The sequence below is a fragment of the Erithacus rubecula genome, assembly GCF_903797595.1.
Source record: "Erithacus rubecula genome assembly, chromosome: 22".
In the NCBI taxonomy this organism is placed as follows: domain Eukaryota; kingdom Metazoa; phylum Chordata; class Aves; order Passeriformes; family Muscicapidae; genus Erithacus; species Erithacus rubecula.
Window position 1 is genome coordinate 10,207,405 of NC_136674.1, and position 24,167 is coordinate 10,231,571.

Below are 24,167 nucleotides of genomic sequence, written 5' to 3' on the forward strand. Positions count from 1 at the left end.
TGGAAAGGAGCATCCAGGCAGTTGTGCTGTTGTAAAATGTACATTATGGTTTGTAGCTTTAGACTCTGTGTTAGCAGTTGCCAAATCCAAATATTAAAAAAAACCCTTAAAATATCAGAACCGTATTGGAAAATATAAGAGTCAGGAAGCAAAACCAGTGAATTTACAGGTACCTTAGCTCTGCATCTTCACACTACATAGCTTGCTGTTGGATGTGGCAAAACACTGTGTGTTCCTTGTAAAACTCAGTTCTGCAGCAGAGTGGGAATGAGCACAGCTTATCGGATGGAGCCTTTCCCTCCTTGTAGCCAGCTCAGCTAAGAAGTTAATTGTATTTGTGATTCTTTTTGCTAAAAATGGCCTAGTGCTGGAGCCTGTCCCACTGTGCCTCCCCACCCGAGGGCAAAGCCATGTCTTTTTCCTACTCCAACAATTATTTTGTTCCTTGCTTTATATCTCTGTAATGGTACCCAGTAATTTACGAGCTGAGTGCAACCCTTTGCAGCCTGGAATCAGATTAGAAGACGCTGACAAGTGATGTTACAAGATGGGGCAAGTGCTTGCCCATGTGTCTCTGATTTTCATGCACGTTTTTTAGTCTTTGCCTTCAAGATTGAAGTCTTTGGAGCAGGAGGATCCTTAAGGGTCATGGCTGCTTCTGCAGTGGCTTGTGCTGTGTGGAAATGAAAAGTCTGACACTCTGCTGCTCCTCCTCACCTATAGCTCAGGAGAGAATGGATGGGTGCCTGCATCCCAAGGGACTTTGATAGACCTCAGAGTTTTTGGATAAGGCTGATCTCACTGGGTCACAGTCAGAGCTGTAAAACATGACAGCAAAGGTACCTCATTATCAGATTTCTTTTAAAAAAAGTATAATTTAGCTATTAAGCAAAGCAGAAATTCAGGTCTCCATCTCAGTCCTCCGCAGAGATGCGCAGGAGAGATGCAGGAGCCTCCAGGCACAATCCACTTCTAAAACAAGGCAAAGGATGCAATCAATTATTTAGCTGAGTAGAGAGGCAGACGGGCACAGCGTGGCTGTTCTGACTCTGTCTGCTCAGCCACCTTGAGGAGACCTTGGGCCTGTGGCAGGAGGAATGCTCCTTCCGCCGCTTGGCATCCCCTGCCAGGGGACAGCAGGCACTGCTCCAGCCCAGGGCTGAGCCTTGCTCTCAGGCTCTCCCATCCTGCCACAGTGAGATGGGAGTTGATCCCAATGATCTGGGAAATGCAAGCACTTATACACACACACATCTCTGTCAGAACCTTTAGGCTCGGCTCAGTAAACCCTCTCCAAGTTCTTTCTTGTGCTTTAAGCCAAGCTCCTTCATTTGTTCAGGAAGTAATAGAGACTTGGGAGATCACAGAATCATGGAATGGTTTGGGTTGGAAGGAACCTTGAGCATCGTCTACATTCAACCCTGCTGCTACTTTTCACTAAACCAGGTATTAATCAGTTGTTGAGGATTGCTGCGGGTTAAATGACATTAACATCTGAGAGTATCAGATGTGCTCTAGCCTTGTGCTCAGAATAAGTCTGTGTGGAAAAACTCAACTGATGAGCTACAGAGGCACTTCATATTGCAGTTTTGGATCATGAAAGGGTCTTGAGTCATTAAAACTAAACTGAGGATCCCTCAAGAATAATTTGCTCCACATAAAGTAAAACACTCTGGCACTTTCTCCCATTCCAGTTTCAAGAAAGGAACTTTATCTTTGAGGAAAACCTCCCCAAAACTCCCAGATAAGAAAAGCCTTAAATGGTTCCTGTGCTCATGCTGGGGAGATGTGCAGGGAAGGCAGTCAGGCTCTGGTGCTCCCCTGCCCTGGGAAGCTTCTTGCTAGCTCAGCTGTGCTTTTGGTTCTTCTGCTGGCCCCTGTTGTACTTTCTGCTTGCTGGTGGCTTCACACTCATTGGTGCTGCCACATTTCCTCATTTACTGGCAGGTCACATTGTCCCCTGAATGTCCCCAGCTGTTGTTCAGTGCTCAGGGGTTTGTGTTACCAAGAGTTTGGTGATTTCAACGCGACCCTGGCAACATGGGCAGCTTTGCCTGGAGCAGCTGCAGTGCCCTGCACCCTGTCCTGCCCCACAAGCTGCCTACTGGGAGCAGTCCCTGGCACAGCACCTGCCTTTCCCAAAAACGTGCTCAGGCACTGTCTGGGAAAGTGCTGCTTGGCACAGGCCAGGAGCTGTGGGTGGCTCACAAACAGGCTTGGATGATCACAGGCTTGTGCTTAAGTCCACACCTTGGCTCTGTTTCATCTACTACTATAAACAAAGCCTTTGCTGCTCTGTGTTATCCATCCTTGAGTGATCCTGAAGGCAGGAATAGATCTCCTGGGAGTGACTGCTCTGCAAGTCACCTTGCAAAACAGAGCAGCACTCAAAGTAAAGGGTCCCCATGGTGTTTTGACTTGGCCAAACATGAACATTATTTCTTTGGAAGTCTTCAATTTAAAGTCTTTATTGTTATTATCTCTGAGATATCATTTACAAAGCTACATAAACTTACAGAGGGCAGAGTTAGATGGGATATTGGGAAAAAATTGTTCCCTGTGAGAGTGGACAGTCTCTGGCACAGGGTGCCCAGAGCAGCTGTGGCTGCCCCTGGATCCCTGGCAGTGCCCAAGGCCAGGCTGAACAGGGCTGGGAGCAGCTGGGACAGTGGAAGGTGTCCCTGCCCATGGCAGGGGGTGGAGTGGGATGGGCTTTAAAAAGCCATCACAAACCATTCCATCATTCTTTGGTTTCCAGATCAATGCTGCAGGAGGGGTCATGGGATGGTTGAGCATGGTTGGTCTGGTTCAGGACTGTTCAGTACATTTTCCCATCTCCAGGAAGGACCAGGCAGCAGGAGCAGCACCTCTGGGATACATAACAAACAAGATAGGGATGCAGGTGCTCTTTCCTGGTGCATCTTTGGAGCATCTGCTATCATAGATTTCCTACACCCATTTGGGAGAATGGGTGGCTGCCTCATGGTCACTTGGTAAACCTGCCACTGGGTGTTGGAACCAGTTAATCCCACATTTCGCTGTGGCTTTGAGTTCCCTCTTGGTTTTGTTTCTTGTCCAAGAAATAATCATATTTCTGAAACATGGCATGACTATTCCAGTGCTTGCTTGTGTCTGTGCCATCCATCTCTGGAGCTTGGTTTGACAACAACATGATCTTTTTTGAGAGGAACTTGTGTCATTTTAGGATGGTTGAGGCATGAAGCCATAGTATTTTATGTCTTACTCCTTTCCCAATGACTGTTAGCACATCCTTAACCTTCGTGCTTCTCTTGAGCACTGAGCTGAGGCTTTGGAGAGCACCCCAGTGGCTTCAAAGCCTTTGGATTTGGCTTCTGATCTGCACCAAACTGCCCCATGACACAGCTGGAGTTATGCTTTCATCATCTGTAAATACTCTTCACTTATTAATACTAAATTTCACACACTCTGTGTCATTCTCTATCACCAGCAGCTTTGTCACCTCACAGTCCCTTCCCTTTCCAGGCCAGTTGGGAATGACTTGATCAGTGTGTTCATGTGAGAAATGCACTGATTCCTACTTCAGGCTTCCTGCCAGGTGTTAGTAAGCACAGCCAGGGTAGGGTTCACATTTAGGGGTTGTTGATAAACACCAGCTCAGGCCTCCACCCAGAAACTCCCTGGTCTGATTCCAAGTGAGCTCATCTTCCCAACTTACAGGTGATAAGTGAAGTGGTTTAAGAATGGGTCTGTAATTTAAGGGAGGGGAAAAAAAAAGAGAAGGAGAGAACACAACAGCCTTACAATCAAGTGGAAGCTGTCCCTGCCCATGGCAAGGAAGTTGAACAAGATGATCTTCAATGTCCCTTCCAACTCAAACCATTCCATGATTCTATGAAATAACTATTACTTTCCCAAAATGCAACTATAGTGATTTAAAGTTCTGCTCTCTGGTTTAATATATAAATACTGTCCTATCCATATACAGTACTATCTGTTTTAAAAATATTATCTTTATAGGTTACAGGATATATTAATACATCTAAATAGAAGTTGGAGATTGGACTTGGGCTTCTGGAAGGTCTTTTCCAACCTGAATTATTCTATTTTATTGTGAATAAAATATGAGGCTGGTTTAGCTCTCTGTCAGTGCTGTGGTGATGAAAAATGGTTATTGGAGCTTCCCTGCTTGATGAGAGAGTGAGTGCCGTAGACAGAGCAGCTGAGCAGCTGCAGCCAGGAGTGGCTGAGGTGTGGCCGCACTCTCGGGGGCTCAGCGAGGCTCCGTGTCCCCGCAGACACGTGCGCAACGGGGCGGTGATTTCGCGCTGCAGCCAGCCCGAGATCAGCTGGTGGGGCTGGCGGAACGCCGACGACGAGTACCTGGTGACGTCCATTGCCAAAGCCTGTGCCTTGAACCCCGGAGCGAGGGCGGCGGGCGCCGCGCCGCACGGCGGGAGCAGCGACGGCGGCGAGCCCTGCGACACCGACTTCGGTGAGACGGCTGCGCGTCCTCCTGCACGGGAGCCGTGCAGGGACTGCCAGGCTGACCCGGGCCTGTGGTGTCATCACTGCCACCTGGGGGTGGCTCTGCTGGTCACTCACGGTGGCGCTGGGTGGAGGGAGGCAGGAGGGCGTGCCAGGAGCTCAGTCCCTGTGTGTCCCTGCAGACTCGTCCCTGACGGCGTGTTCGGGCGTGGAGAATGCGGCCACCCCTCAGAAGCTGCTGATCCTCGATGCTAGGTCCTACACAGCAGCCGTGGCCAACAGGGCCAAGGGAGGCGGCTGCGAATGTGAAGGTACCAACAACATCACAGGGCATCTTCCTCTTGGGCCTGGCAGTGGCTCCTAGGGCACAGCTGGGGATCAGGGCAGCATTTTGGTGCTTGGTCTCTGGGAGCCTGTTCCCACAAAGGGATCTGGATGGGCTGGATCAACAGGCCAAGGCCAATTGGATGAGGTTCAATAAGGCCAAGTGCTGACTCCTGCATTTGGACCTAGCATTTATTGCATCCTGCAACAGCCCCACTGGAATGCTCCAGACTGGGACAGAGTTGCTGGAGATCTGCCCAGTGGAAAAGGACCTCGGGTGCTGATTGGTAGCAGCTGAACATGGGCCTAGGTGTGCCCAAGTAAGCAACAGGTCAATGACACCTGAGCTATGCCAGCAGTAGTGTGGCCACAGGGCAGTGACCGTCACCCTTATCTGACCACTGCTGAGGCACCTCCAGTCCTGGGGTGAGTTTTGTGCCCATTAGGACAAGAAAGACCATGTGGAGGGAATGGAGCTAGGGAAGGGTCTGGAGCACCAGGAATGGGTGAGGGAGCTAGAAGAGCTCAGCCTGGAGAAAAGGAGGCTCAGGGAGACCTTCTGGCTCTGCACAGCTCCCTGACAGGAGGGGCAGCCAAGTGAGGGTCGGGCTCTGTTCCCAGGGAACAGGGCACAGGATGAGTGGAAATGGCCTCAGGCTGTGCCAGGGGAAGTTTAGGTGGGGTATGGGGGAAAATTTCTTCATTGAAGTGTTCTGCAGTGGCACAGCTGCCCAGGGCAGTGTTAGAGTCCTCATCTCTGGAGGGGTTTAACAGCTCTGTGAATGTGGCACTTGGGGACATGGGTCAGTGGTGGCCTTGGCAGTACTGGGAAATGGTTGGATTCAGTGACCTTGGAGGTTTTTCCCAACTTTAGTGACTCCATGAACACCAGGAGTGCTGTGGGAGGGGCGGCTGCACTGGGATGTGGAGCCAGTTGCTGCAGTAGCAGTGGAGTTGGATTTGATGACCCTTCTGGGTCCCTTCCAGCTCAGAATGTTCTGTAACTGCTGTAGCTCTCTCTAAATGTTCCTGCCTCTCATTCAGAGTATTACCCCAACTGTGAAGTCGTGTTCATGGGCATGGCCAACATCCACTCCATCCGGAACAGCTTCCAGTATCTGCGTGCTGTCTGCAGTCAAGTGCCAGACCCCAGCAAGTGAGTGACTCTTCTCTAGCTGAGTTTGATGCTATATCTGTCAGTGACCTGGGGCGGGGGGGGGGAATGGGGGTGAAGGGGGGGGTTTCACTCCTTTTTCATTTTTTTAATCCCAGGTTTCTACCCGAGAAAATGGAGGGATAGTAAAGTGCTCACAGTGCTTGAATACTGCTAATTTTGAGCCATTAATCCAGAAGGGATTGTGGCACTGTCTCAGTGTCACTTGGTTGTGTGTGTCCTCTGGGGGTTTCTAAAACATGGCTGCATATGAGAAAAATTAAATTTGGGGTTGGATTCTTTGCCCTTCTTTCCAGGCTGCCTGGTTCCTCTGGGACATGTTTTAGAAAAGACTGATTTTCACTGAGGGCTCGAAGAAAACTGATGTTAAAATATATTTATATTTTTTTTCAGTGGAGAGCTAAGCAACCATTTTCTTGCCTTTTTCCCCCTTTGCAGCTGGCTTTCAGCCCTGGAGAGCACCAAGTGGCTGCAGCACCTGTCTGTCATGCTGAAGGCAGCAGTGCTGGTCTCCAGTGCTGTGGACAGGGAAGGGCGTCCAGTGCTGGTTCACTGCTCTGATGGCTGGGACAGGACTCCACAGATTGTGGCACTGGCAAAGATTCTCCTGGACCCTTACTACAGGACCATGGAGGTAGGACTGTCCTCTGCTGCAGTTCATGTCTGTCCAAAGGCAGCTTTTGTCTCGGAATCTGTGTGGAAAGGAGGAGGATTGCATTTGGGAATAAGCTTAGTGGTGTTTATGAGCTGCTGTGGTGGATGTTGAGTTTTCCCTGTTCCCTTCCGGCCTGTTTTGGGTGAACTGTTCCTCACTCCTCTGCCCAGCCTAGGGAAGTGCTGTGGGAAATACCATCTTGTCTTCAAAGTTCAGCTGCTTCTTACTCTGAATTCTCTGTGTTGGTTACTGCATAGACATAACAACTGTTAGTTTGTTGTGGGAGCCTCCAACCCTGGTGAGCTTTGCTCCCAAACCAGGCAGTGCAGCAGCCTGCTTCCCAGCCTTTCCTGGTGGATGGGGCTTGCTTTGTCCTGCCATGTTTCCTCAGCAAAGTCTCTGCAGTTGTTTTTTCTTTTATTCATAGGGCTTCCAGGTGCTCGTTGAATCGGACTGGCTGGATTTTGGTCACAAGTTTGGGGATCGCTGTGGACATCAGGAAAAGGTGGAAGATCAGAATGAGCAGTGCCCAGTTTTTCTCCAGTGGCTGGATGCTGTTCATCAGCTTCTGAAGCAATTTCCCTGCCTCTTTGAATTTAATGAAGCTTTTCTGGTAAGAAATACATGTGCAAACATGTGAGCAGAGATAGAGGAAAGGCTGTGATGTTTTACAGTACTGGAGTTGAAGGAAAAGAAGTTTGCAGAATCTGGGAGATTGTGATGTGATCACAGAATCCCAGAATAGTTTGGGTTGGAAGGAAACTTAAAGCCCATCCCGTTCCATCTATCCCCTGCCATGGGCAGAGACAACTTCCCAGATTGCTCTGTCCAACCTTGGCCTTGGATACTTTCAGGGATGGGACAGCCACAGCTTCTCTGGGCAGCCTGATCCTGGGCCTCACCACTCTCACAGGGAACAATTTCTCACTAACATTTCATTTAAATCTGTTTTCTTTTAGTTTAAGCTGTTCTCCCATGAAGGCGTTGCAGAGGGATTATATCTTCTGGTTTTCTTGAATCCCTTCTCCAGCCCCTTTCCAGCCCAGGGAATTCAGATGCCAGCAGCAGCACTGGTTTGATTTGCATATCTCAGAGCTATATGAGTCTGAAATATTTGGAAAAAAAATAAAACAGGAGAAAAAATTAATCTGTCTTACCAAAAAAATGCAGGAGAGGGTTCTAGAGAGTCATTTGGTTCTAGAGGTGTGGGTTTGGTATCAACTGAGTGTTGCTTTCTCTTCAGTTTAAGTGATCCCTGACCTGCCTAAAATGGAAGCAAGGACAGGTTGGGTAGGCAGTGCAGGAGGCATCCCAGAGGAGAGGAAGATGTGTCCCCTTTAGGCAGGAGCTTCCTTTTCCCCATGGCTCTGAGCGAGGCTGTCCCTCCATGCCACAGGTGAAGCTGGTGCAGCACACGTACTCCTGCCTGTACGGGACCTTCCTGGGGAACAGCCCCTGCGAGCGCGAGATGCACAACATCTACAAGCGCACGTGCTCCGTCTGGTCCCTGCTGCGGGCCGGCAACAAGAACTTCCACAACCTGCTCTACATGCCCGGATCCGAGCAGGTCAGTAGAGCTGCTGGCCCAGCTTCCCAGGCTTTTCCCTGGCAGGCACTGGGAGGGGCTGGAAGGGTTTTGGTGGCAGCGGGGCTCTGACGCGGGCGGTGTTGCAGGTGCTGCATCCCGTGTGCCACGTGCGCGCCCTGCACCTCTGGACAGCCGTGTACCTCCCAGCCTCCTCACCACATCCTCTGGGACAGGAGGACATGGACATCTACATGCCCCCTGGATCTCAGAGCCAGGACTTCAGTGGCAGGTGTTTGGACAGGTATGAGCTTAGAGCTTCAGGCTCAAGGTGTTTCATACCCACAGATCTTTCTGTCCTTGTAATTTCTTATAGTTTCCCTGATGTTGTTCTCATGCTCCCTGTGGGAGCAAGAGCTCTGTAGCAGTTCCCCAGCCACTCAGAGAAGGAGTTGAGGTCTCTGCTGCACTTCAAAGGAGGAGGCCACACCGTGGTGGTGTGCATTTCAGCTCCTGCAGCTGCACTGCCCCTCTCCACCCACTGCTGGAGCTGTAATGGGGAATATTTCCCTGCCCTCATCTTAGTTTTGACTGAAACCAGGAAAGTTTCGGTGGGTTTATTGTGAGATTTGCTTTGCTTTTGTGTTCTAGATTACCAAAGACAAGATCTATGGATGACCTACTCTCAGCCTGTGATTCCAGCAGCCCTCTGACCCGCACATCCAGTGACCCCAACCTGAACAACCACTGTCAGGAGGTGCGGGTGGGCTTGGAAGCCCGGCATGCCAACACTGAGGGGGCTGAAGGTGCTGCAGTGGCCACAGGAGAGGCACAGCCCAGGGAGGAGAAGGAGGAGAACCCTGCCCTGCAAGGCAGCAGCTGTGTTGAGCATGAGCTGAGCAGGCAGCTGGACAGCCAGGCTGCTGTGCCAGCCAGCAGTGTCCCTGTGAAGGTGGAAAAGGGAAATGGAACACTCATGGAGGAACTGGATGGCAAAGTTCCAGATCCAACTCCTTCTGGACAGGAAAACAGTGACAAGGTTTCCACCAGTTCTGGAAAGCATTTGGAAACCTGTCCCCAGGAACCTTTGAAGGCTGCTAGCGTGGTGTCCAACAGAGGAGGCTGTCCCAAAAGAATCACTACCCACCAAGACATTTCTAGCCAGGAGTCCCTGGCACCGCGCACTCCTTCTCAGGACATCCCAGGCCCTGCCCTGGGTATCCTGTGCCCAGATGCAGATAAGGGCAGAGGTGAAGCTGGCCAGAGCACGCCCTTTGAGGATCCTGATCGGCCGGGGAGGCTCCTGCTGGAGCAATGGCGCAAGCCCATTTCCCAGAGCCAAAGCAGTGAGTTCTCATTCCTGGGGTCCAACTGGGACAGTTTTCAAGGCATGGTGGCATCACTCCCCAATGGGGAGCCCACACCCAGACACCTCCTCTCCTATGGCTGCTGCAGCAAGAGGCTGAGCAGCAAACCCCTGCGGGCCCCGGGCCTGTGCCTCAGTGGCCCGTGGTCTGGCAGGGAAGGTGGGAAGCCCTCGGGCTGCACTGGCCATGTGAGCACACATTTCGGCAAGCCCAGCCGTTTGTGGCTGCCCTGCCACCTGAAACAAGCCTCTGGTCCCAAGCACCTGCTGCCAAAATGTCCTTCCCCTGTGCCTCCTCTCTACCTGGACGACGACGGGCTGCCCTTCCCCACGGACGTGATCCAGCACCGGCTGCGGCAAATCGAGGCCAGCTACAAGCAGGAGGTGGAGCAGCTGCGCCGGCAGGTGCGGGAGCTGCAGCTGCGCCTGGACATTCGCCACTTCTGCGCCCCTCCGGCCGAGCCCCCCATGGACTACGAGGATGACTTTGTGAGTACACGCCTGCTCCCTGTACCCCTGCACACCTCCCTCTCCAACCTACAGCTCCTCGTTCCTTTGGGAGGGGGTGGGAAAGATTGTTCCTCTGTCAGTTGTGTCCCTGTCCTGGCCATGTCCTCATCCACTCAGAGGTATCTCTGCTGCTCTAAAGATCAAACCCCTACACACTCTTGGATGCTTTGCCCAGTGTCTGGCTGAGCCAGCCGGGTGCCCCTCACCAGCACAGTGTGCAGAGCAGGGCATGCCCTGGAGTGTGTGCCCTGCAACAGAGGGGATTGGTGACCTGGTCTCGTTTTGCAGACATGTCTGAAGGAATCAGATGGCAGCGACACAGAGGATTTCTGTTCTGACCACAGTGAGGACTGTTTGTCAGAAGCAAGCTGGGAACCTGTGGATAAGAAGGAGACTGAGGTGTGTGTCCTGTCATGGAGCTGTGATACAGTGGGAGGGAATGTTTTTTTCAGCTCACCCACAGCAGCAGAGAGTGGTCTGGAAGTGAGGCAGTGAGCAACTTCCCATGTCCTTGACATATCCTCTGCTGCTGCTGGCTCAGGTGGGGTAGGCTCACTGTGAGATGTGGCCCAAAGCCACCCCCAGCCTGCCCAGAGCTGTCACTGGAGTTTACAGATGGGAACTGACTGGTGTCTGTCCTAGGTCACACGGTGGGTCCCAGACCACATGGCCTCACACTGCTTCAACTGTGACTGTGAGTTCTGGCTGGCCAAACGGAGGCACCACTGCAGGTAAAAACCTCAGCACTCTGGGCACCTCCTCTCCTCAAAATGGTGTCACAAAATGCCCCTTTGCCAGGTCTGTTCCCTCCAGCTCTCAGGAGAAGGTTTTAGGTCTTTCCACTGTGTGCCAGGCCTCATCAGTTCCCTGCAGAGTTTCATTCTACATTGTTCTTGTTTCTATTTTTTCAAGGCTTTTGGTCTCTCTCTGGGACAGCAATGAGTCCCTATCAGCACTAGCAGTTTGCTTGCATGGCTGACCAAATGTCCTGGTTTGAAAGGACAGGTGTCTGCCAGTAAGGGCAGAAGTTTCCCTTTGGAATAGACTTTGGTTCCACTCCCCCCCCCCCAAGTATTATAATTGTTTGAATCAAGGACTCTGAGGCAGAGATAAGGGGGTGGGAATAACAGCTCTTTTACTAATATATCTAACTGTACAAACAGAAAACAATAACAGTTAATATTGCTAACAGAACGAAATAGATAACTCGGTGTCAGTCCCTTTAGATGCAAGCACGCTGTCTCTGTGCTTAGTCCAGAGCCCGGATTTGCTGAAGGGCAGGCGGGAACGGAGGCAGGAAGAAGGGGGGAGGGGCGGCAGCGGCCACGCCGGTCCCAGGCGGGAACGGGCTGGAGCGGCGGCTCCTCGCTCACCGTGTGTGTCCGGGGGATCAGCTGTGTCCGCAGAGGCAGGAGGCTGGAACGGGGCAGATGCAGGGCAGGTGATCACAGAGGGTCTGGCTCTGCTGTGCTCGGCCGCGTGGCTGAAAATCCCCGCGCGTTCTCCTCCCAGCTCGCCGGAAACGCGAGTGCCCTCCTGGAAGCCTCAGAGGCCCCTCCGGGAGCCGTTCCCACCCACCCTCTTTTGTCTGGACCCATCAGAGACCCTGGGTGTAGCCCAGCCAGCTCCACTGGCATGATAATGGGAAAAATTCTTTCAATTGACACAGTAACAGAAAAACACTCAACCGCCAACACCAAAGTATAAGAAACACATTTACAATCCTCAGGCTGTACCCTTTGTGCTTGCTGAAGTTCTGCTGTGGTGGTCCCAGCTCACTGTTTTGTCTTGCTCTTTGACAGGAACTGTGGGAATGTGTTCTGTGCTACCTGCTGCCATCTGAAGCTGCCCATCCCTGATCAGCAGTTGTACGACCCTGTCCTCGTTTGTAATTCCTGTTATGACCATATCCAAGTGTCTCGTGCCAGGGAGCTCATGAGCCAACATATGAAGAAGCCCATTGCCACAGCTTCCAGCTGAATGCCAGACAAGGGACCTGTCTAAGCCCAGCCTTTTCTCTCGTGGGTTTGAAGCGTGAAGGGTAACTCTGAAGGCCTTTGGTGCAACACTTGAACACCAAGCTGGAATGCACTGTCTGCAGCAGCCTCGCTGGGCTGGAGCAGAGGAGCTCAGATCAGAGAGTTCTCTGTGTCCCCACCCTGGAGCCGGTGGGCCCGTGTGTTGTAGCCCTGATGGCCTAGGGCTGAGAGAAGATCACAACCTCTTCCTTTTGTGGGCTGGAAAGCAACATTTTCACAGCTTTTGCCTGTGCAAAGTCCCCCAAAGCAATAGAAAGGCATGTTTAGAACCACCTCCCCCTCTAATGGCAGGCTGCTGTGTGGGAAGGAAGAGGGCAAGCTCCCGATGGTCCCGCAGGTGTTGGAAGGGCTTCAGCCTGGAGCAGATCTGTAGATTCTCTTTCCATGAGTGTGATTTGCGATCAGCTTGGTAAACAAGACTCATTAGCCATCACTAATTGATTTTCTCTCGGGCTCCGAAGAGAAATTCATTCCAGCTGAAAAGGGCCGAGCATATCATGCCCATTTCCAGGCTCCGCCGGGATTGGTGTCGCACTGGACTTTGTCCCTGCCCCCAGCACCGTGGGGAGATGGGAGATTGGCTTTTCACTTCTGCTCTGCCCATCTGCTTTGTCTGCGGTTGTGTCACAGCCTGGTGCTAACACAGGAATGGCACCTTGATCCTCTCCTGGCATGGAAACAGAACTTGTGTTCCTGTGTTGCTCCTCCTCCCCTTTTCTGCCCTCAGCTCTCCACTTCCTACTGCTCTTTATCCTGAAAACTTGATACCTTGAGGGTATAGGCCATAATGTGTTGTTTTACCTCCTGGAATGTGCTGTCTGGTGTATGTGAGGGTTTCAGTCCAAATGCTGCTATATATTTCTGTGCACTTAATGTAACCCGAAGAAGGGAGAATGAAGCATCAATACCAAAATGGGGGTGGGGAAGGACATTGGCTGACATAGACACTACAGTCTTTTCACTTTAGTATGTACAGCCAAGTTTCAGTGATAACCATGATATGTGGCATCTGTTCAGTGGTGGAAACAATCTCTCTGACTTGCCCCAGTGCTACCTGAAATGCCTCTTGAATTTGACTTCTTTTTTTGTCTCCTGTACAGCAGTCAAAGTTCCAGAGTTGCCAACCTGTAATTGCCTCTCTGCTCCTCCTTTAAACTAGAGAGCAGGAATCCCAAGACATATTAAGAACAAGGAACTGGGTTTAGAAAGAAAGAAAGAAAGGTTCATAAATCGGGCTTCAGTGGGCTTGTAATCCCTAGATCCCTCAGGGAGCATCCATCCTGCCTCCTCTGTAAGGCATCTGTGGATACTAGTCAGAAAGAAGTTTGAAAGTGGGGCATTTCTTTGCCGAAATGTAGGTTTTCTTTCTAAATATATTCTGCACTTCAGGAGCTGAGACTCGGTATGTGGCAGGGAAGACCTGTGAGGACATTGGTTTGCTAAAAAGGCAAAGGACTTGACACTGTTGGATCTCCCAGATCTTTTGGTAATGGTTTGTCATCTCCGTTGGAAGGAATGAAATAAGGACCCTTTCCTGCACTTTGACTTGTCAGCCTCTGGTTTTGTAAATCCTGATGCGTGAGTGAAGCTCATCCCCTGAAGACCCTGTACTTACTTAGACTCTGCTTCTTTTCCATACTGTGGGAACAACCAACATGGCTCTGGGAAGAGAAGGCACCTTGCTTCAGATTCTCCCCTACCTTGTACCTTGTAGTCATTGCCGGACATGGAAGTGTGACCATTGGCCTGGTAGAAGAAACTGGATTTGCTCCTGTTTTGCACGTGTTGGAATGACTGCAAGTGATGAGAAAGCCAGAAACCAGGTACTGCTGGCCCTCCCATTGAGGCCATTAGTCCAAACTGCTTTTAGCTCTTGTGAGTTTCAGTGTCACAATGTGCTGGCCAAAAACTCTCCAATCAGTTCAATGGCATTGTGACAAAACAAAATGTGCTGTACAACTCAAATACAGTCGAAATAAAATCTCTATATTAGTGCTGCTGTGTTTGGCCCCATCTTTCCTCTGTGGGGAGTTCTGCTTGCACAGGCTGTTTCAGGCTGCTATTACTCATCACTTTTTCCCTTGATTATGGTGTGTTAAGGATTTAATATCCCTTCTCACAATCAGAATCACAGGTAGGGTACAGAACACCTCTGCCCTCTTCCAAATAAACCTGCAGGATGTCCTTCCCAGGTTAACCAGGGCCTTCCAGCCTCTCCTATAAGGACAAAAGAAAAAGTTATTTTCTTTCTAAGGAAGGATTGTTAGGCAGGATTGCCTGCTATGAGGAAGGGCTGAGAGTTGAGATTGTTCACCTGGAAAAGAGAAGACTCCAGGGAGATTTATAGCCCTTCCCGGTGTCTAAAGGAGCTGCAGGAGGGGCTTGAGGCACCCTGGCAGGGGGTGACACTGGATGAGCTTCAGGGTCCTTCCAACCAAACCATTCTTTGATTCTATGATCCCCTCACTCCTCACTGACGTTTTCCTACCTCCTGTTCCAGGTATGTGTGTGGGTGGTTCCTCTGTGCAGATGGTGGGTGGGAGAGTTGTGCTTTGTCAGCTGGATGGTGCTGCAGGTCAGTCCTAGTTTGTGATGGAGCCAGAGAGAATCTCCTGGAAAGCCAGGAGATTCAAAGATCAAGGGATATTGAAGTTCAGCAGATCCCTGGTAAACCACTCCCTTAGTTCAACTCAGGTGTTCCTGTCAGACAGGTGATACCTAAAGGCCTTGTATCAGAAATGTGGGGAACAGGACAGTTTGCCACATTGAGCCATTATTCCTCACAGTCACTTATGGTCAGCTCAGTGGCTGCTTTCACTAAAAATTGTAAAACTCCTGGAAAAAAAAAAAAAAAAAAAAGTATTTAAATGAGATTTTTTTTTTTTTCTAGAAACAAGATAAATCAGTGAAATTAGAGCCCTGCCAACACTTGAATACAGATTTGCAATGTAAAATGGAATTGGTACTACCTGACTGACATGAGAAATATGAAGAGTTTAGAGGGGTAGCCTCTCTGTGGAATGTGCAGTCACTGCCCCAGTGAGGTGAGGGCTCAGCTTTGAAGAATTCCCTCAGGCAGCTGCTGACCCTCAGAGAGAATCCCTGACTGCTGACCCAAAGATGAGACTCCACTGGCCCTTGGCAGGATTCCAGCCCAGTCCAATCTGATCTGTGGTCAAACAGTCACATTAACTGTGGCTGGCTGGGGTCTGACCTGACACCGCAGCCAGCACAGGTGTGACAGGCTGGTCACACTGGGACTGCCTGTGACAGGACATTGGCTGGAGAGGCTGGTCCCAGCAGTGGTGGGTGCTCTGCCTCAGCCGCACTGCTCAATATTAGTCATGACCAGCATTTTTACAAGAAAAGGCCATTTATTATTAACTTCCATCTTTAGTAGTACGAATATCATCTGGAGAGGCAGAGGAAGGCTGACTGATGGGACATGGGTGTGACCTGTTGGCTTCTTATCCCCAGCAAGGAAAATACCACAGCAGAATTTCTCCATGCACAGTTAAAAGACAAATCATTATTTATAAATACTATTTATTAAGTAACAAGCTGCTGGGACACTCGTGGCTAGCGTCACGTCAGCCTGGCCACCCCAGTGAGGGGCACTGAACTCTGGTTATTAGGCATGGAGGGAACTGTTATCACTACAGGAGCATAAAGCCCTCGTTGTCAACACGTTCAACCTGAGGTAATCGATATCTGCTGAAATGGGTCTGAACCCAGCACAAACAGGACATCAAAGCCTTCCCCATCCGTGCACCAACTGCCAGGAATCCTTGGTGAATTAACAACCGGGGCTGCGTGTGATGTGCCACGCTATCTCAGCAGCCACTGAACAAAATAAACACATTTCGGTGTGGTGGGAAGCCAGGTCAGGCTGGCGAGGGCTGGGGTTCCTCAGGTGTGTTAATGGATAACGGCTGGGGATGCGGAGGAAGATGAGGAGGAGGGTGACGTGTGGCCTTGTGAACCCTGCAAGGAGGAGACAGTCCAGCCTGAGAGACTCAGGCAGGAAGGATTTCCGAGCTTTCTGATTTCACTCCCAAAATCTTGGGCTTCTGTGAAAGTGAATTTGGGGTGCTGCCACTTGTTTATATGACCTCAGGTATCTCTGTGTGTCCTTAAATAGAACAATTGTCTGTAGATAACAGATGCTATATGCAGCCTCCAGTATGTTTAAAATTATCATAATTTGAAACAAAAAAAAAGTTGCCCAAAGCAGTGCACAGCTTCAGTCTCACCAAGATTAGGCTGCTCATGCAGCTTTAGAATCACAGAATAATTAAGGTTGGAAAAACTCTCTGAGATAATCGAGTTCATTCTCCAGCATTGCCAAGGGCATCACTAACCCATGTCCCCAAGTGCCACTTCCATAGGCCTGTTAAACCCCTCCAGGCACGGGGACTCCACCACTGCCGTGGCTAGCTGTGCCAGGGCTGAACAACACTTTTAGTGAAGAAATTCCTCCTGATATCCACCCTGAGCCTCCCCTGCCCAGCCTGAGGCTATTCCCTCTCCTCCTGTCCCTGTTCCCTGGAGCAGAGCCCAACCCCCCCCCCCGGCTGTGCCCTCCTGGCAGGGAGTTGTGCAGAGCCACAAGGTCCCTCCTGAGCCTCCTTTTCTCCAGGATGAGCCCCTTTCCAGCTCCCTCAGCCTCTCCTGGCACTCCAGCCCTTTCCCAGCTCCCTCAGCCTCTCCTCATCGGCGCTCCCATTTCCCGCCTTTTCACCTCAGCCCCTCACTCAGGGCATCCCCCCCGGGCCGGCCGTGTCCCACAGCAGCGGTGTGAGGGGGATGGTTGAGGGGCCATGGCGGGGCTGTGAGGGCGCGTGTCCCATGGCGGCGGTGTGAGTGGGATGGTTGAGGGGCATGGTGGGGCCGTGAGGGCCCGTGTCCCATGGCGGCGGTGTGAGGGGGATGGTTGAGGGCCATGGTGGGGCCGTGAGGGCCCGTGTCCCATGGCGGCGGTGTGAGGGGGATGGTTGAGGGCCATGGTGGGGCCGTGAGGGCCCGTGTCCCATGGCAGCGGTGTGAGGGGGATGGTGAGGGCCATGGCGGGGCTGTGAGGGGGATGGTGAGGGCCATGGCGGGGCTGTGAGGGGGATGGTGAGGGCCATGGCGGGGCTGTGAGGGGGATGGCTGAGGGCCATGGTGGGGCTGTGAGAGGGATGGTGAGGGCCATGGTGGGGCTGTGAGAGGGATGGTGAGGACCATGGTGGGGCTGTGAGGGGGATGGTGAGGGCCATGGCGGGGCTGTGAGAGGGATGGTGAGGGCCATGGTGGGGCTGTGAGAGGGATGGTGAGGGCCATGGCGGGGCTGTGAGGGGGATGGTGAGGGCCATGGCGGGGCTGTGAGGGGGATGGCTGAGGGCCATGGTAGCAGTGTGAGGGGGATGGTGAGGGCCATGGTGGGGCTGTGAGAGGGATGGTGAGGGCCATGGCGGGGCTGTGAGGGGGATGGTGAGGGCCATGGCGGGGCTGTGAGGGGGATGGCTGAGGGCCATGGTAGCAGTGTGAGGGGGATGGTGAGGGCCATGGTGGGGCTGTGAGGGGGATGGTGAGGGCCATGGCGGGGCTGTGAGGGGGATGGTGAGGGCCATGGCGGGGCTGTGAGGGGGATGGCTGAGGGCCATGGTAGCAGTGTGAGGGGGATGGTGAGGGCCATGGTGGGGCTGTGAGGGGGATGGTGAGGGCCATGGCGGGGCTGTGAGAGGGATGGTGAGGGCCATGGTGGGGCTGTGAGGGGGATGGCTGAGGGCCATGGTAGCGGTGTGAGAGGGATGGTGAGGGCCATGGTGGGGCTGTGAGGGGGATGGCTGAGGGCCATGGTGGGGCTGTGAGGAGGATGGCTGAGGGCCATGGTGGGGCTGAGGGCTAGGGGAGTTGCAGGAGCAGGGACCTGCCCTGGTGACCCGCAGTAGGAAAGGGCTGTTCTCTGGGAAGGTGCGTGTTAGCTCCCGGGTCAATCTGTCCCTACAGCTCCGTGTGCTGCTCTGACACTCTTGCCCTGCGTCCTGCAGCACCATCCAGGTTTAGGACAGGTCAGTGTATCCCAATCCTTATTTTTGGTTACCGTTTAAAAGCAGGAGTTGCCATCTGATTCCTGAGGTGTTTTCTGTGGTATATATGGGACTTCACCTGTAATACCAAGAAAGCAAAACTAAGCATTTGAGAAGGCAAAAAACTCACCTCAACACCAAGTTGGGAAGAAGTGAAGATTTGCTATCAATACTGTTAAGACAAAGATGAGTCATTAGACACCTCTCCAGTGCAGCCTTCTCTGACTGAAGCATTGCATGGCAGTGGTAGAGCAAACACATCCTTTTGATTTTTTGATTCTCTTTCTATGCAATGCGGTTTTATAGAGCTTTGGCTCTTGTAGTCTCAGTCTCTAGAAAGACAGAACAAGGCAAACATCAAGTTTCATGCACAGCTGAGTTCTGACAGGCTGACAGTTCCCTGTCCTGATGATTTAGGTATGGCTTTGCTGTAAATGTGAGGTAATTTGAGAGATAAAAGATATTTTTGTTTGCAAAGCATCAGTCTGTTCCAAATGTCTTGCATCATGGAACTCTCTGTTAAACATCCAGGAACAACTCCTGTCAAGCAACTGTGCTTCCTAGCTTGGCATCCTGTGGTGTCTTGTTGATATGTTAAGACTAGACAATCATAGTTTCCCTATCCAAAGGTAAAATATTAACAAGGGAATTCTCAGATGTCTGGTCATTCTCTGTCAATATATGGTAAAAATATTGATTGAAATAAAAATACTTTCTGCTCTTTCTGAGCAGGAAATGATCAGTCCTAAATGTTAATTCTTAATACATTTTCAGGGCCAAGTTGCATTTATTTAGTGATTTTAAAAGATTTACAGTGAGCTTGCAGAATGATGACTCTAAGTTGTCCATCTTGAATTAGTTCCCATCCTAGAATCATGGAATGGTTTGGGGTGGAAGGAACCTTAAAGCCATCCAATTCCACCCTCTGCCATGGGCAGAGACACATTCCACTAGACCAGGTTGCTCCTGTCCAACCTGGCTTATCAGAGGACAAAAGAAGATTGTGAGATTGTTTTTAAAAATTCCTTTAGAGTGAGAATTGGGAGCTCCAGGGTGAGAAAGCCTGGGTGCTGGATAAACTGTTTTGGTGTAAACTATCCTGAAATTTGTACATATCATGGGCCATCTCTGCAGACAAGGCACAAATGTGGGTGAGTTTGTAGGAATTCAGCAAACACAGGGATCCTGGCTGTTTCTGTCAGTGTCTGAACAAATTCACTACAGCCTCTTACAGGAATCAAACTGTCACAGCTTATAAGCTAATTTAATGAAATAATCAGCAAGAGAGAAAGCTAAGAGAAAAATAAAGAGAATATCTACAAAATGACAAAACGGCAAAGTTTGGGATATTTTTGTCTAAACTGAACTAGTTGAGCTCACTGGAAAAAACAAAGCTGGCTTTCAGGGTCACCTGGAGGATTGGGACATTGCTCTTCCCCAACCTGCTCAGGAGCTGGTAACACTGGAGTTCTGCTGAAGCCTGCCTTTGTGATTTCCATGGGTTTTACCATACTGTCAGGTTTAACACACAGCACTTTCTGAATCACTGCTGTGGTTTAGTGGCTCCTGCACACTGGATTTCCAGAGCATTTCTGAGCACTGGTGACTTGTTCCTGAGTTTGGAGGAGAATGAGCACTGGACAGAGGTGTGCTGGCACTGCCCTCCTGCCACTGCAGCAGCACTGCCTGTTCAGGTGGGGACACAGTCTGGTTCTGGGCCAAAAGGTGTTCCTGCTCCCCCAAAATTTTGTGGAGCCTCAGCTCCTCTTGCTGCCTTTCACTGCCTGGGAAAAGTCCTCTTCCCAACACTTGTTTCACTCTTGTGTACCCCTGCAGCACTGCAGACACAGGGCACTTTTATCACCAAAGCACTTTCTTTCCATGCTTTTACATAACAGCCTCATCCCAGAGGCAGGAAGATTGCCAAACTTTTCCAGATAAAGGAGTTTCCACTCTGGCTGCTTCAGCAATGGGCTCAGCCCACCTCTGCTTCTGCTCTCCAGCCCTGCACATCCTCAGTGCAGGACTCTGGTCCATCCGGTGTGAAAAGAATTTCTGCACTTGTTTGTCAAAAGAGAGTGAAAAGTGATACTTTTACATACATTTCTACAATGCTCTGTTGTGTGTATATCTCAAGTGAGATTTGGATAGAAAGTGGAAAGTCTAAATGGAAGAGAAAACTTTAAAGCCCAGAGATTCTCTGTTTGGTGTTCCTGTCCTTCCTCCAGATTTTGAGCATTCCCTGGTGATTTCCAGACAGTTCTTGCAGAGGTTAAAGGACGAGGAGAAAAACGCTTGTCCACAACTAGTCACTATTAGGCTAATATTAATAAATATTTTTTAAATTAAGCAAAATTAGGACAATAAAGAACTGATGACATTGAAAAGTTCTCAGTCTTGTGTTTTCCCTGTTTATGTTTTTAAAGGCAAAGATTAGTCAAAAATATTGTGTAGAATAGTTCATTCTGCTCAATTTTTCCTTGCCTAGCTTTTTTGGGTTTTTTTTGGTTTTTTGGTTTGGTTTGGTTTGGTTTGGTTTGGTTTTTTGTTATTGGGGTTTTTTGGGTTTTTTGGGGTTTTTTTTCACTGAAGAGCAGAAAGTACAAAAGTATTGACTGTTTCCTTTCATCCAAAATGGTTCTGCTAAAATTTTCAGTCTCACTGAAATATTTTTATTCTTCAGAAGAGAAGTTAAAGCAAGTTACTAGAAAAAAATTGTTCCCTGTGAGGGTGGGGTGGCCCTGACATAAGGTTCCCAGAGAGGCTGTGGCTACATCTGGAAGTGTCCAAGGCCAGGTTGGACACAGTGCAAGGTGACACAGTGTCACCTGGCAGGGGTGACACTGGGTGGGCTTCAAGGTCCCTTCCAACCCAAACCGTTTTTAATTCTGTGATTCTGTGTATCCCTTAATCTCTCTGCTCTCTTTCCTTAACTACACTGTAACATAGAGAATACTGAAAGCTTGTTTCTTCATGTGTCCACATAAAAACGCCTTCCCGTCATTTTAAGGGCACAGCACCAAGATTGGATAATTTGCAAAGTGGTACTTCAAATATTTATTTCCTAAGTGAGGGAACTAAAGAATATATTTTCAATCTTATTCTTAACTCTTTTCATGTCACTGTTGAAGTCATAGTAAATTAATTCAAAGTGGAACTTTGTCATAAGGTTTCTTTTTATGTGTGTTCAAACTTGTTTTTTTGACTTCAGAAACAAAAAGATTTCTGTGAGTTTTTCACTGTGAGAGCAGTAAAAGAAAAGATGCTCATCTGGGTCTTTTAGACCATAATTATTTGAAGGATTTAGTTCTGATTGCTTTCTACTATTGGCAAATCCTTTGCTGGAGGTAGAGCTGGATCAGAGAAATGCAGTGAAGCTTTATTATCAGAGAATAATGAAAAATCAGTCGAGGAGGCTGTGTGAGAAATGGGAGTTATCGGTGCCACCTGACCTTGCAAGTCCAGTCATGTCCTCAAGCGTATCAGTGGCCAAGGGCCCTTTTGCCCATGAGCACCTTTATGGCAAGTGGTAACCTCAGAGCAGTCATGGCACTCTGAGTCATACACCCCCATTAAGATAAATAATTGTCTTTGTATGCAGGGCTCAAAATTCACATGGCCAAATGGGGATTCTTAAAATAAAAAGCAGCTGAAAACATCTGTTTTAACACAGCGTGAAGAGCAGCACATTTTCCCTTGAGAAAAGCAGAGTAGCTGCATTAGTAATGGACTTGCAAAACCCGTTGTAGGATTCATCTTGCCTAAGATTCATCTGAATGTGTAATAGTCAGTTGGATGTGCCTGGGCTTGCACAGAGATTGCACAGGGACTCACTGGAGAGAAACAGGCACCTCCCAGAGCTTGAGTCACTCCAACTTTCTTAGATGGATGCCTTTGGAAGACAATTAATTTCTTTCTGATGAGCCTATTAGTTCATCAAATGTGCAGAGAGTTGACAGCTGCCAGACCTCTGGGGCTGTGGCAGGAAGGCATTAATCCCACCTGGCTGTTGAAGTGCAGACAACACTGTCTCTCTCATTTTCCCTTCTTGAAGAGACTTTCTTCATTTCAGTCAAGAGATCATTTTCATTTTCATCAGTCTAGCTGGTACAGGATCAGAGCTTGCAGATATTGTATCCAGACCCATTTCGAGTATTCACTGATTGGACAGGAATAGGCACAGCTGCATTCCCTAATTTCCTGCCCAGTTTTGAGTTTTGCTAACCCCAGATGAATAACTACACTACCTCCCCTTAAGCATAACTTTTGGGCCTGACTTTAGAAGTTCCCAGTGAAAGGATGTCTTAAGTTGCTTCCTTGGTATTTCCCATGTAGCACATGCTCAAGTGGAATGGGAGATGCTGGAGACTGTCAGTCTCATGTCCTTTGGCCCAGCTGAGCTGGTGATAACCCCTTTTGATATCTATTCCTACCCAATGCCTGGAAATGATCCAGGCATTCCATCAATTTCCAACAGATCTTTGGAGAAATGATGTAGCACATGTTTCTTCAAGCTTGGAACACATCTGATGCTGGTCGTGTAGGATTTGTATTTATTTCATAGAACCATAAAAACATAGAATGGATTGATTTGGAAGGGACCTTAAAGCTCATCCCATTCTACTCCTGCCATGGGCAGGGACACCTTCCACTACCCCACGGTGCTCCAAGCCCCATCCAACCTGACCTTGGATACTAACTCCAGGGATGGGGCAGCCACAGCCTCTCTGGGCACCCTGTTCCAGGGCCTCCCCACCCTCAGAGCCAAGAATTTCTTCCCAAAATCTCATCTATCCCTGCTTGTGGCCATGGGAAGCCATTACCCCCTGTTCTGTGACTACATGCTCTTGTAAATAGTCTCTCTCCATCTTTCTTGTTGGCTCCTTCAGGGACTGGAAGGTCACATTGAGGCCATCCCAAAGCCTTCTCTAGGCTAAACAATCCCAACTGTCCCAGCCTTTCCTCTCAGCAGAGCTGCTCCATCCCTCTGATCATCCTGGTGCCTCCTCTGGACTTGCACAAACAGGTCTGTGTCCTTGCTGTGCTGGGACACCAGGGCTGGATTTCTGGGCTTTCCAATTTCCTGAGCTTGCAGGTTGCTCTGGCACCTGTGAAAAGCGCTCAGTACCAGTGTGAGCCCCTCTTGAGTGCAGACCCCACCAGGAAAAGTGCCTAGGGGTCTTCCTCAACCCCATCACTGGGCCATTGGACTGGTGAGAGCTGTCCCCAAAAGTGCTGGGCTTAGTTCATTGCTTGGCATGGAGCCATTCCCACCAGGCTGTTTGGATGTGGCAGTTCTGCAATGGAAGAGTAAGAGATTTTTCCAGTATTAACAGCCTCTGTGCCAGAGAGAGGAACTGGATACAGTCCCTGGTAAAGCTGCAGCCTTTGTGCCTTCAGCTAAAGTGATTATTGATTTGTTCTTTACTGGAATACTGAGAGCCACAAAATAATGTTGTCTCAAGAGGAAGGTATCTGTAAGAATGTGGTGTTAGTGTTATCACCCCTCCAGCTAGATCTCAAATGCTTATTTATATCCAATTAATCTATTTTTTTCCAGTTTTGAGAAAGCAGAATTTAATGAATGTCTGAATAATTCTCTAATTAACAGATCTCTGCTTTGAAGATAAGAGCACTGGCCTTGGTCAAACCAAATTCCCATCCCAAAGCTCACTGTCTCTTCTGACAGCAATGCCCAAGGAGCAGGCAGGGACTAATGCATTCCCAAAATACTTCCAACAGAGCATATTTCCTCACTGAAAGGGTGGTCAGGCACTGGAAGGAGCTGCCCAGGGAGGTTTGGGGTTCCCATCCCTGGAGGTGTCCAAGAAAGGCCTGGACATGGCACTCAGTGCCCTGGGCTGGGGACAAGGTGGGGATTGGGCACAGCTGGGCCTCCATGGTTTGGGAGGGCTTTCCCAATCCAGATGATTCTGTGATTCCATGTGGGCTGAGGGAATTAATAAACCATAAATTGTATTTAATGGCCCCTGGCAGATTTCATTTCCATGAATTCATTTGTCCCATCTGAAGCAG

The 24,167-nt window shown here is 49.9% G+C and overlaps 1 protein-coding gene across 3 annotated transcripts in view; it reads left to right on the forward strand.

The window, feature by feature from the left end:
• Positions 1-14,054, forward strand: part of MTMR4 (myotubularin related protein 4) — a 57,031-nt gene extending 42,977 nt beyond the window's left edge. For all 3 annotated transcript variants that reach the window (XM_079324758.1, XM_079324759.1, XM_079324760.1), the window contains exons 9-19: positions 4,278-4,474; positions 4,650-4,778; positions 5,836-5,947; positions 6,404-6,599; positions 7,048-7,233; positions 8,017-8,187; positions 8,295-8,449; positions 8,797-10,000; positions 10,310-10,420; positions 10,664-10,752; positions 11,824-14,054. In XM_079324758.1, coding sequence (XP_079180884.1) covers positions 4,278-4,474; positions 4,650-4,778; positions 5,836-5,947; positions 6,404-6,599; positions 7,048-7,233; positions 8,017-8,187; positions 8,295-8,449; positions 8,797-10,000; positions 10,310-10,420; positions 10,664-10,752; positions 11,824-12,001 — 2,728 coding nt within the window. In that variant the 3' untranslated portion in view covers positions 12,002-14,054. The remainder of the gene's footprint in view (positions 1-4,277; positions 4,475-4,649; positions 4,779-5,835; positions 5,948-6,403; positions 6,600-7,047; positions 7,234-8,016; positions 8,188-8,294; positions 8,450-8,796; positions 10,001-10,309; positions 10,421-10,663; positions 10,753-11,823) is intronic.
• The last annotated feature ends 10,113 nt before the right edge of the window (positions 14,055-24,167 follow it).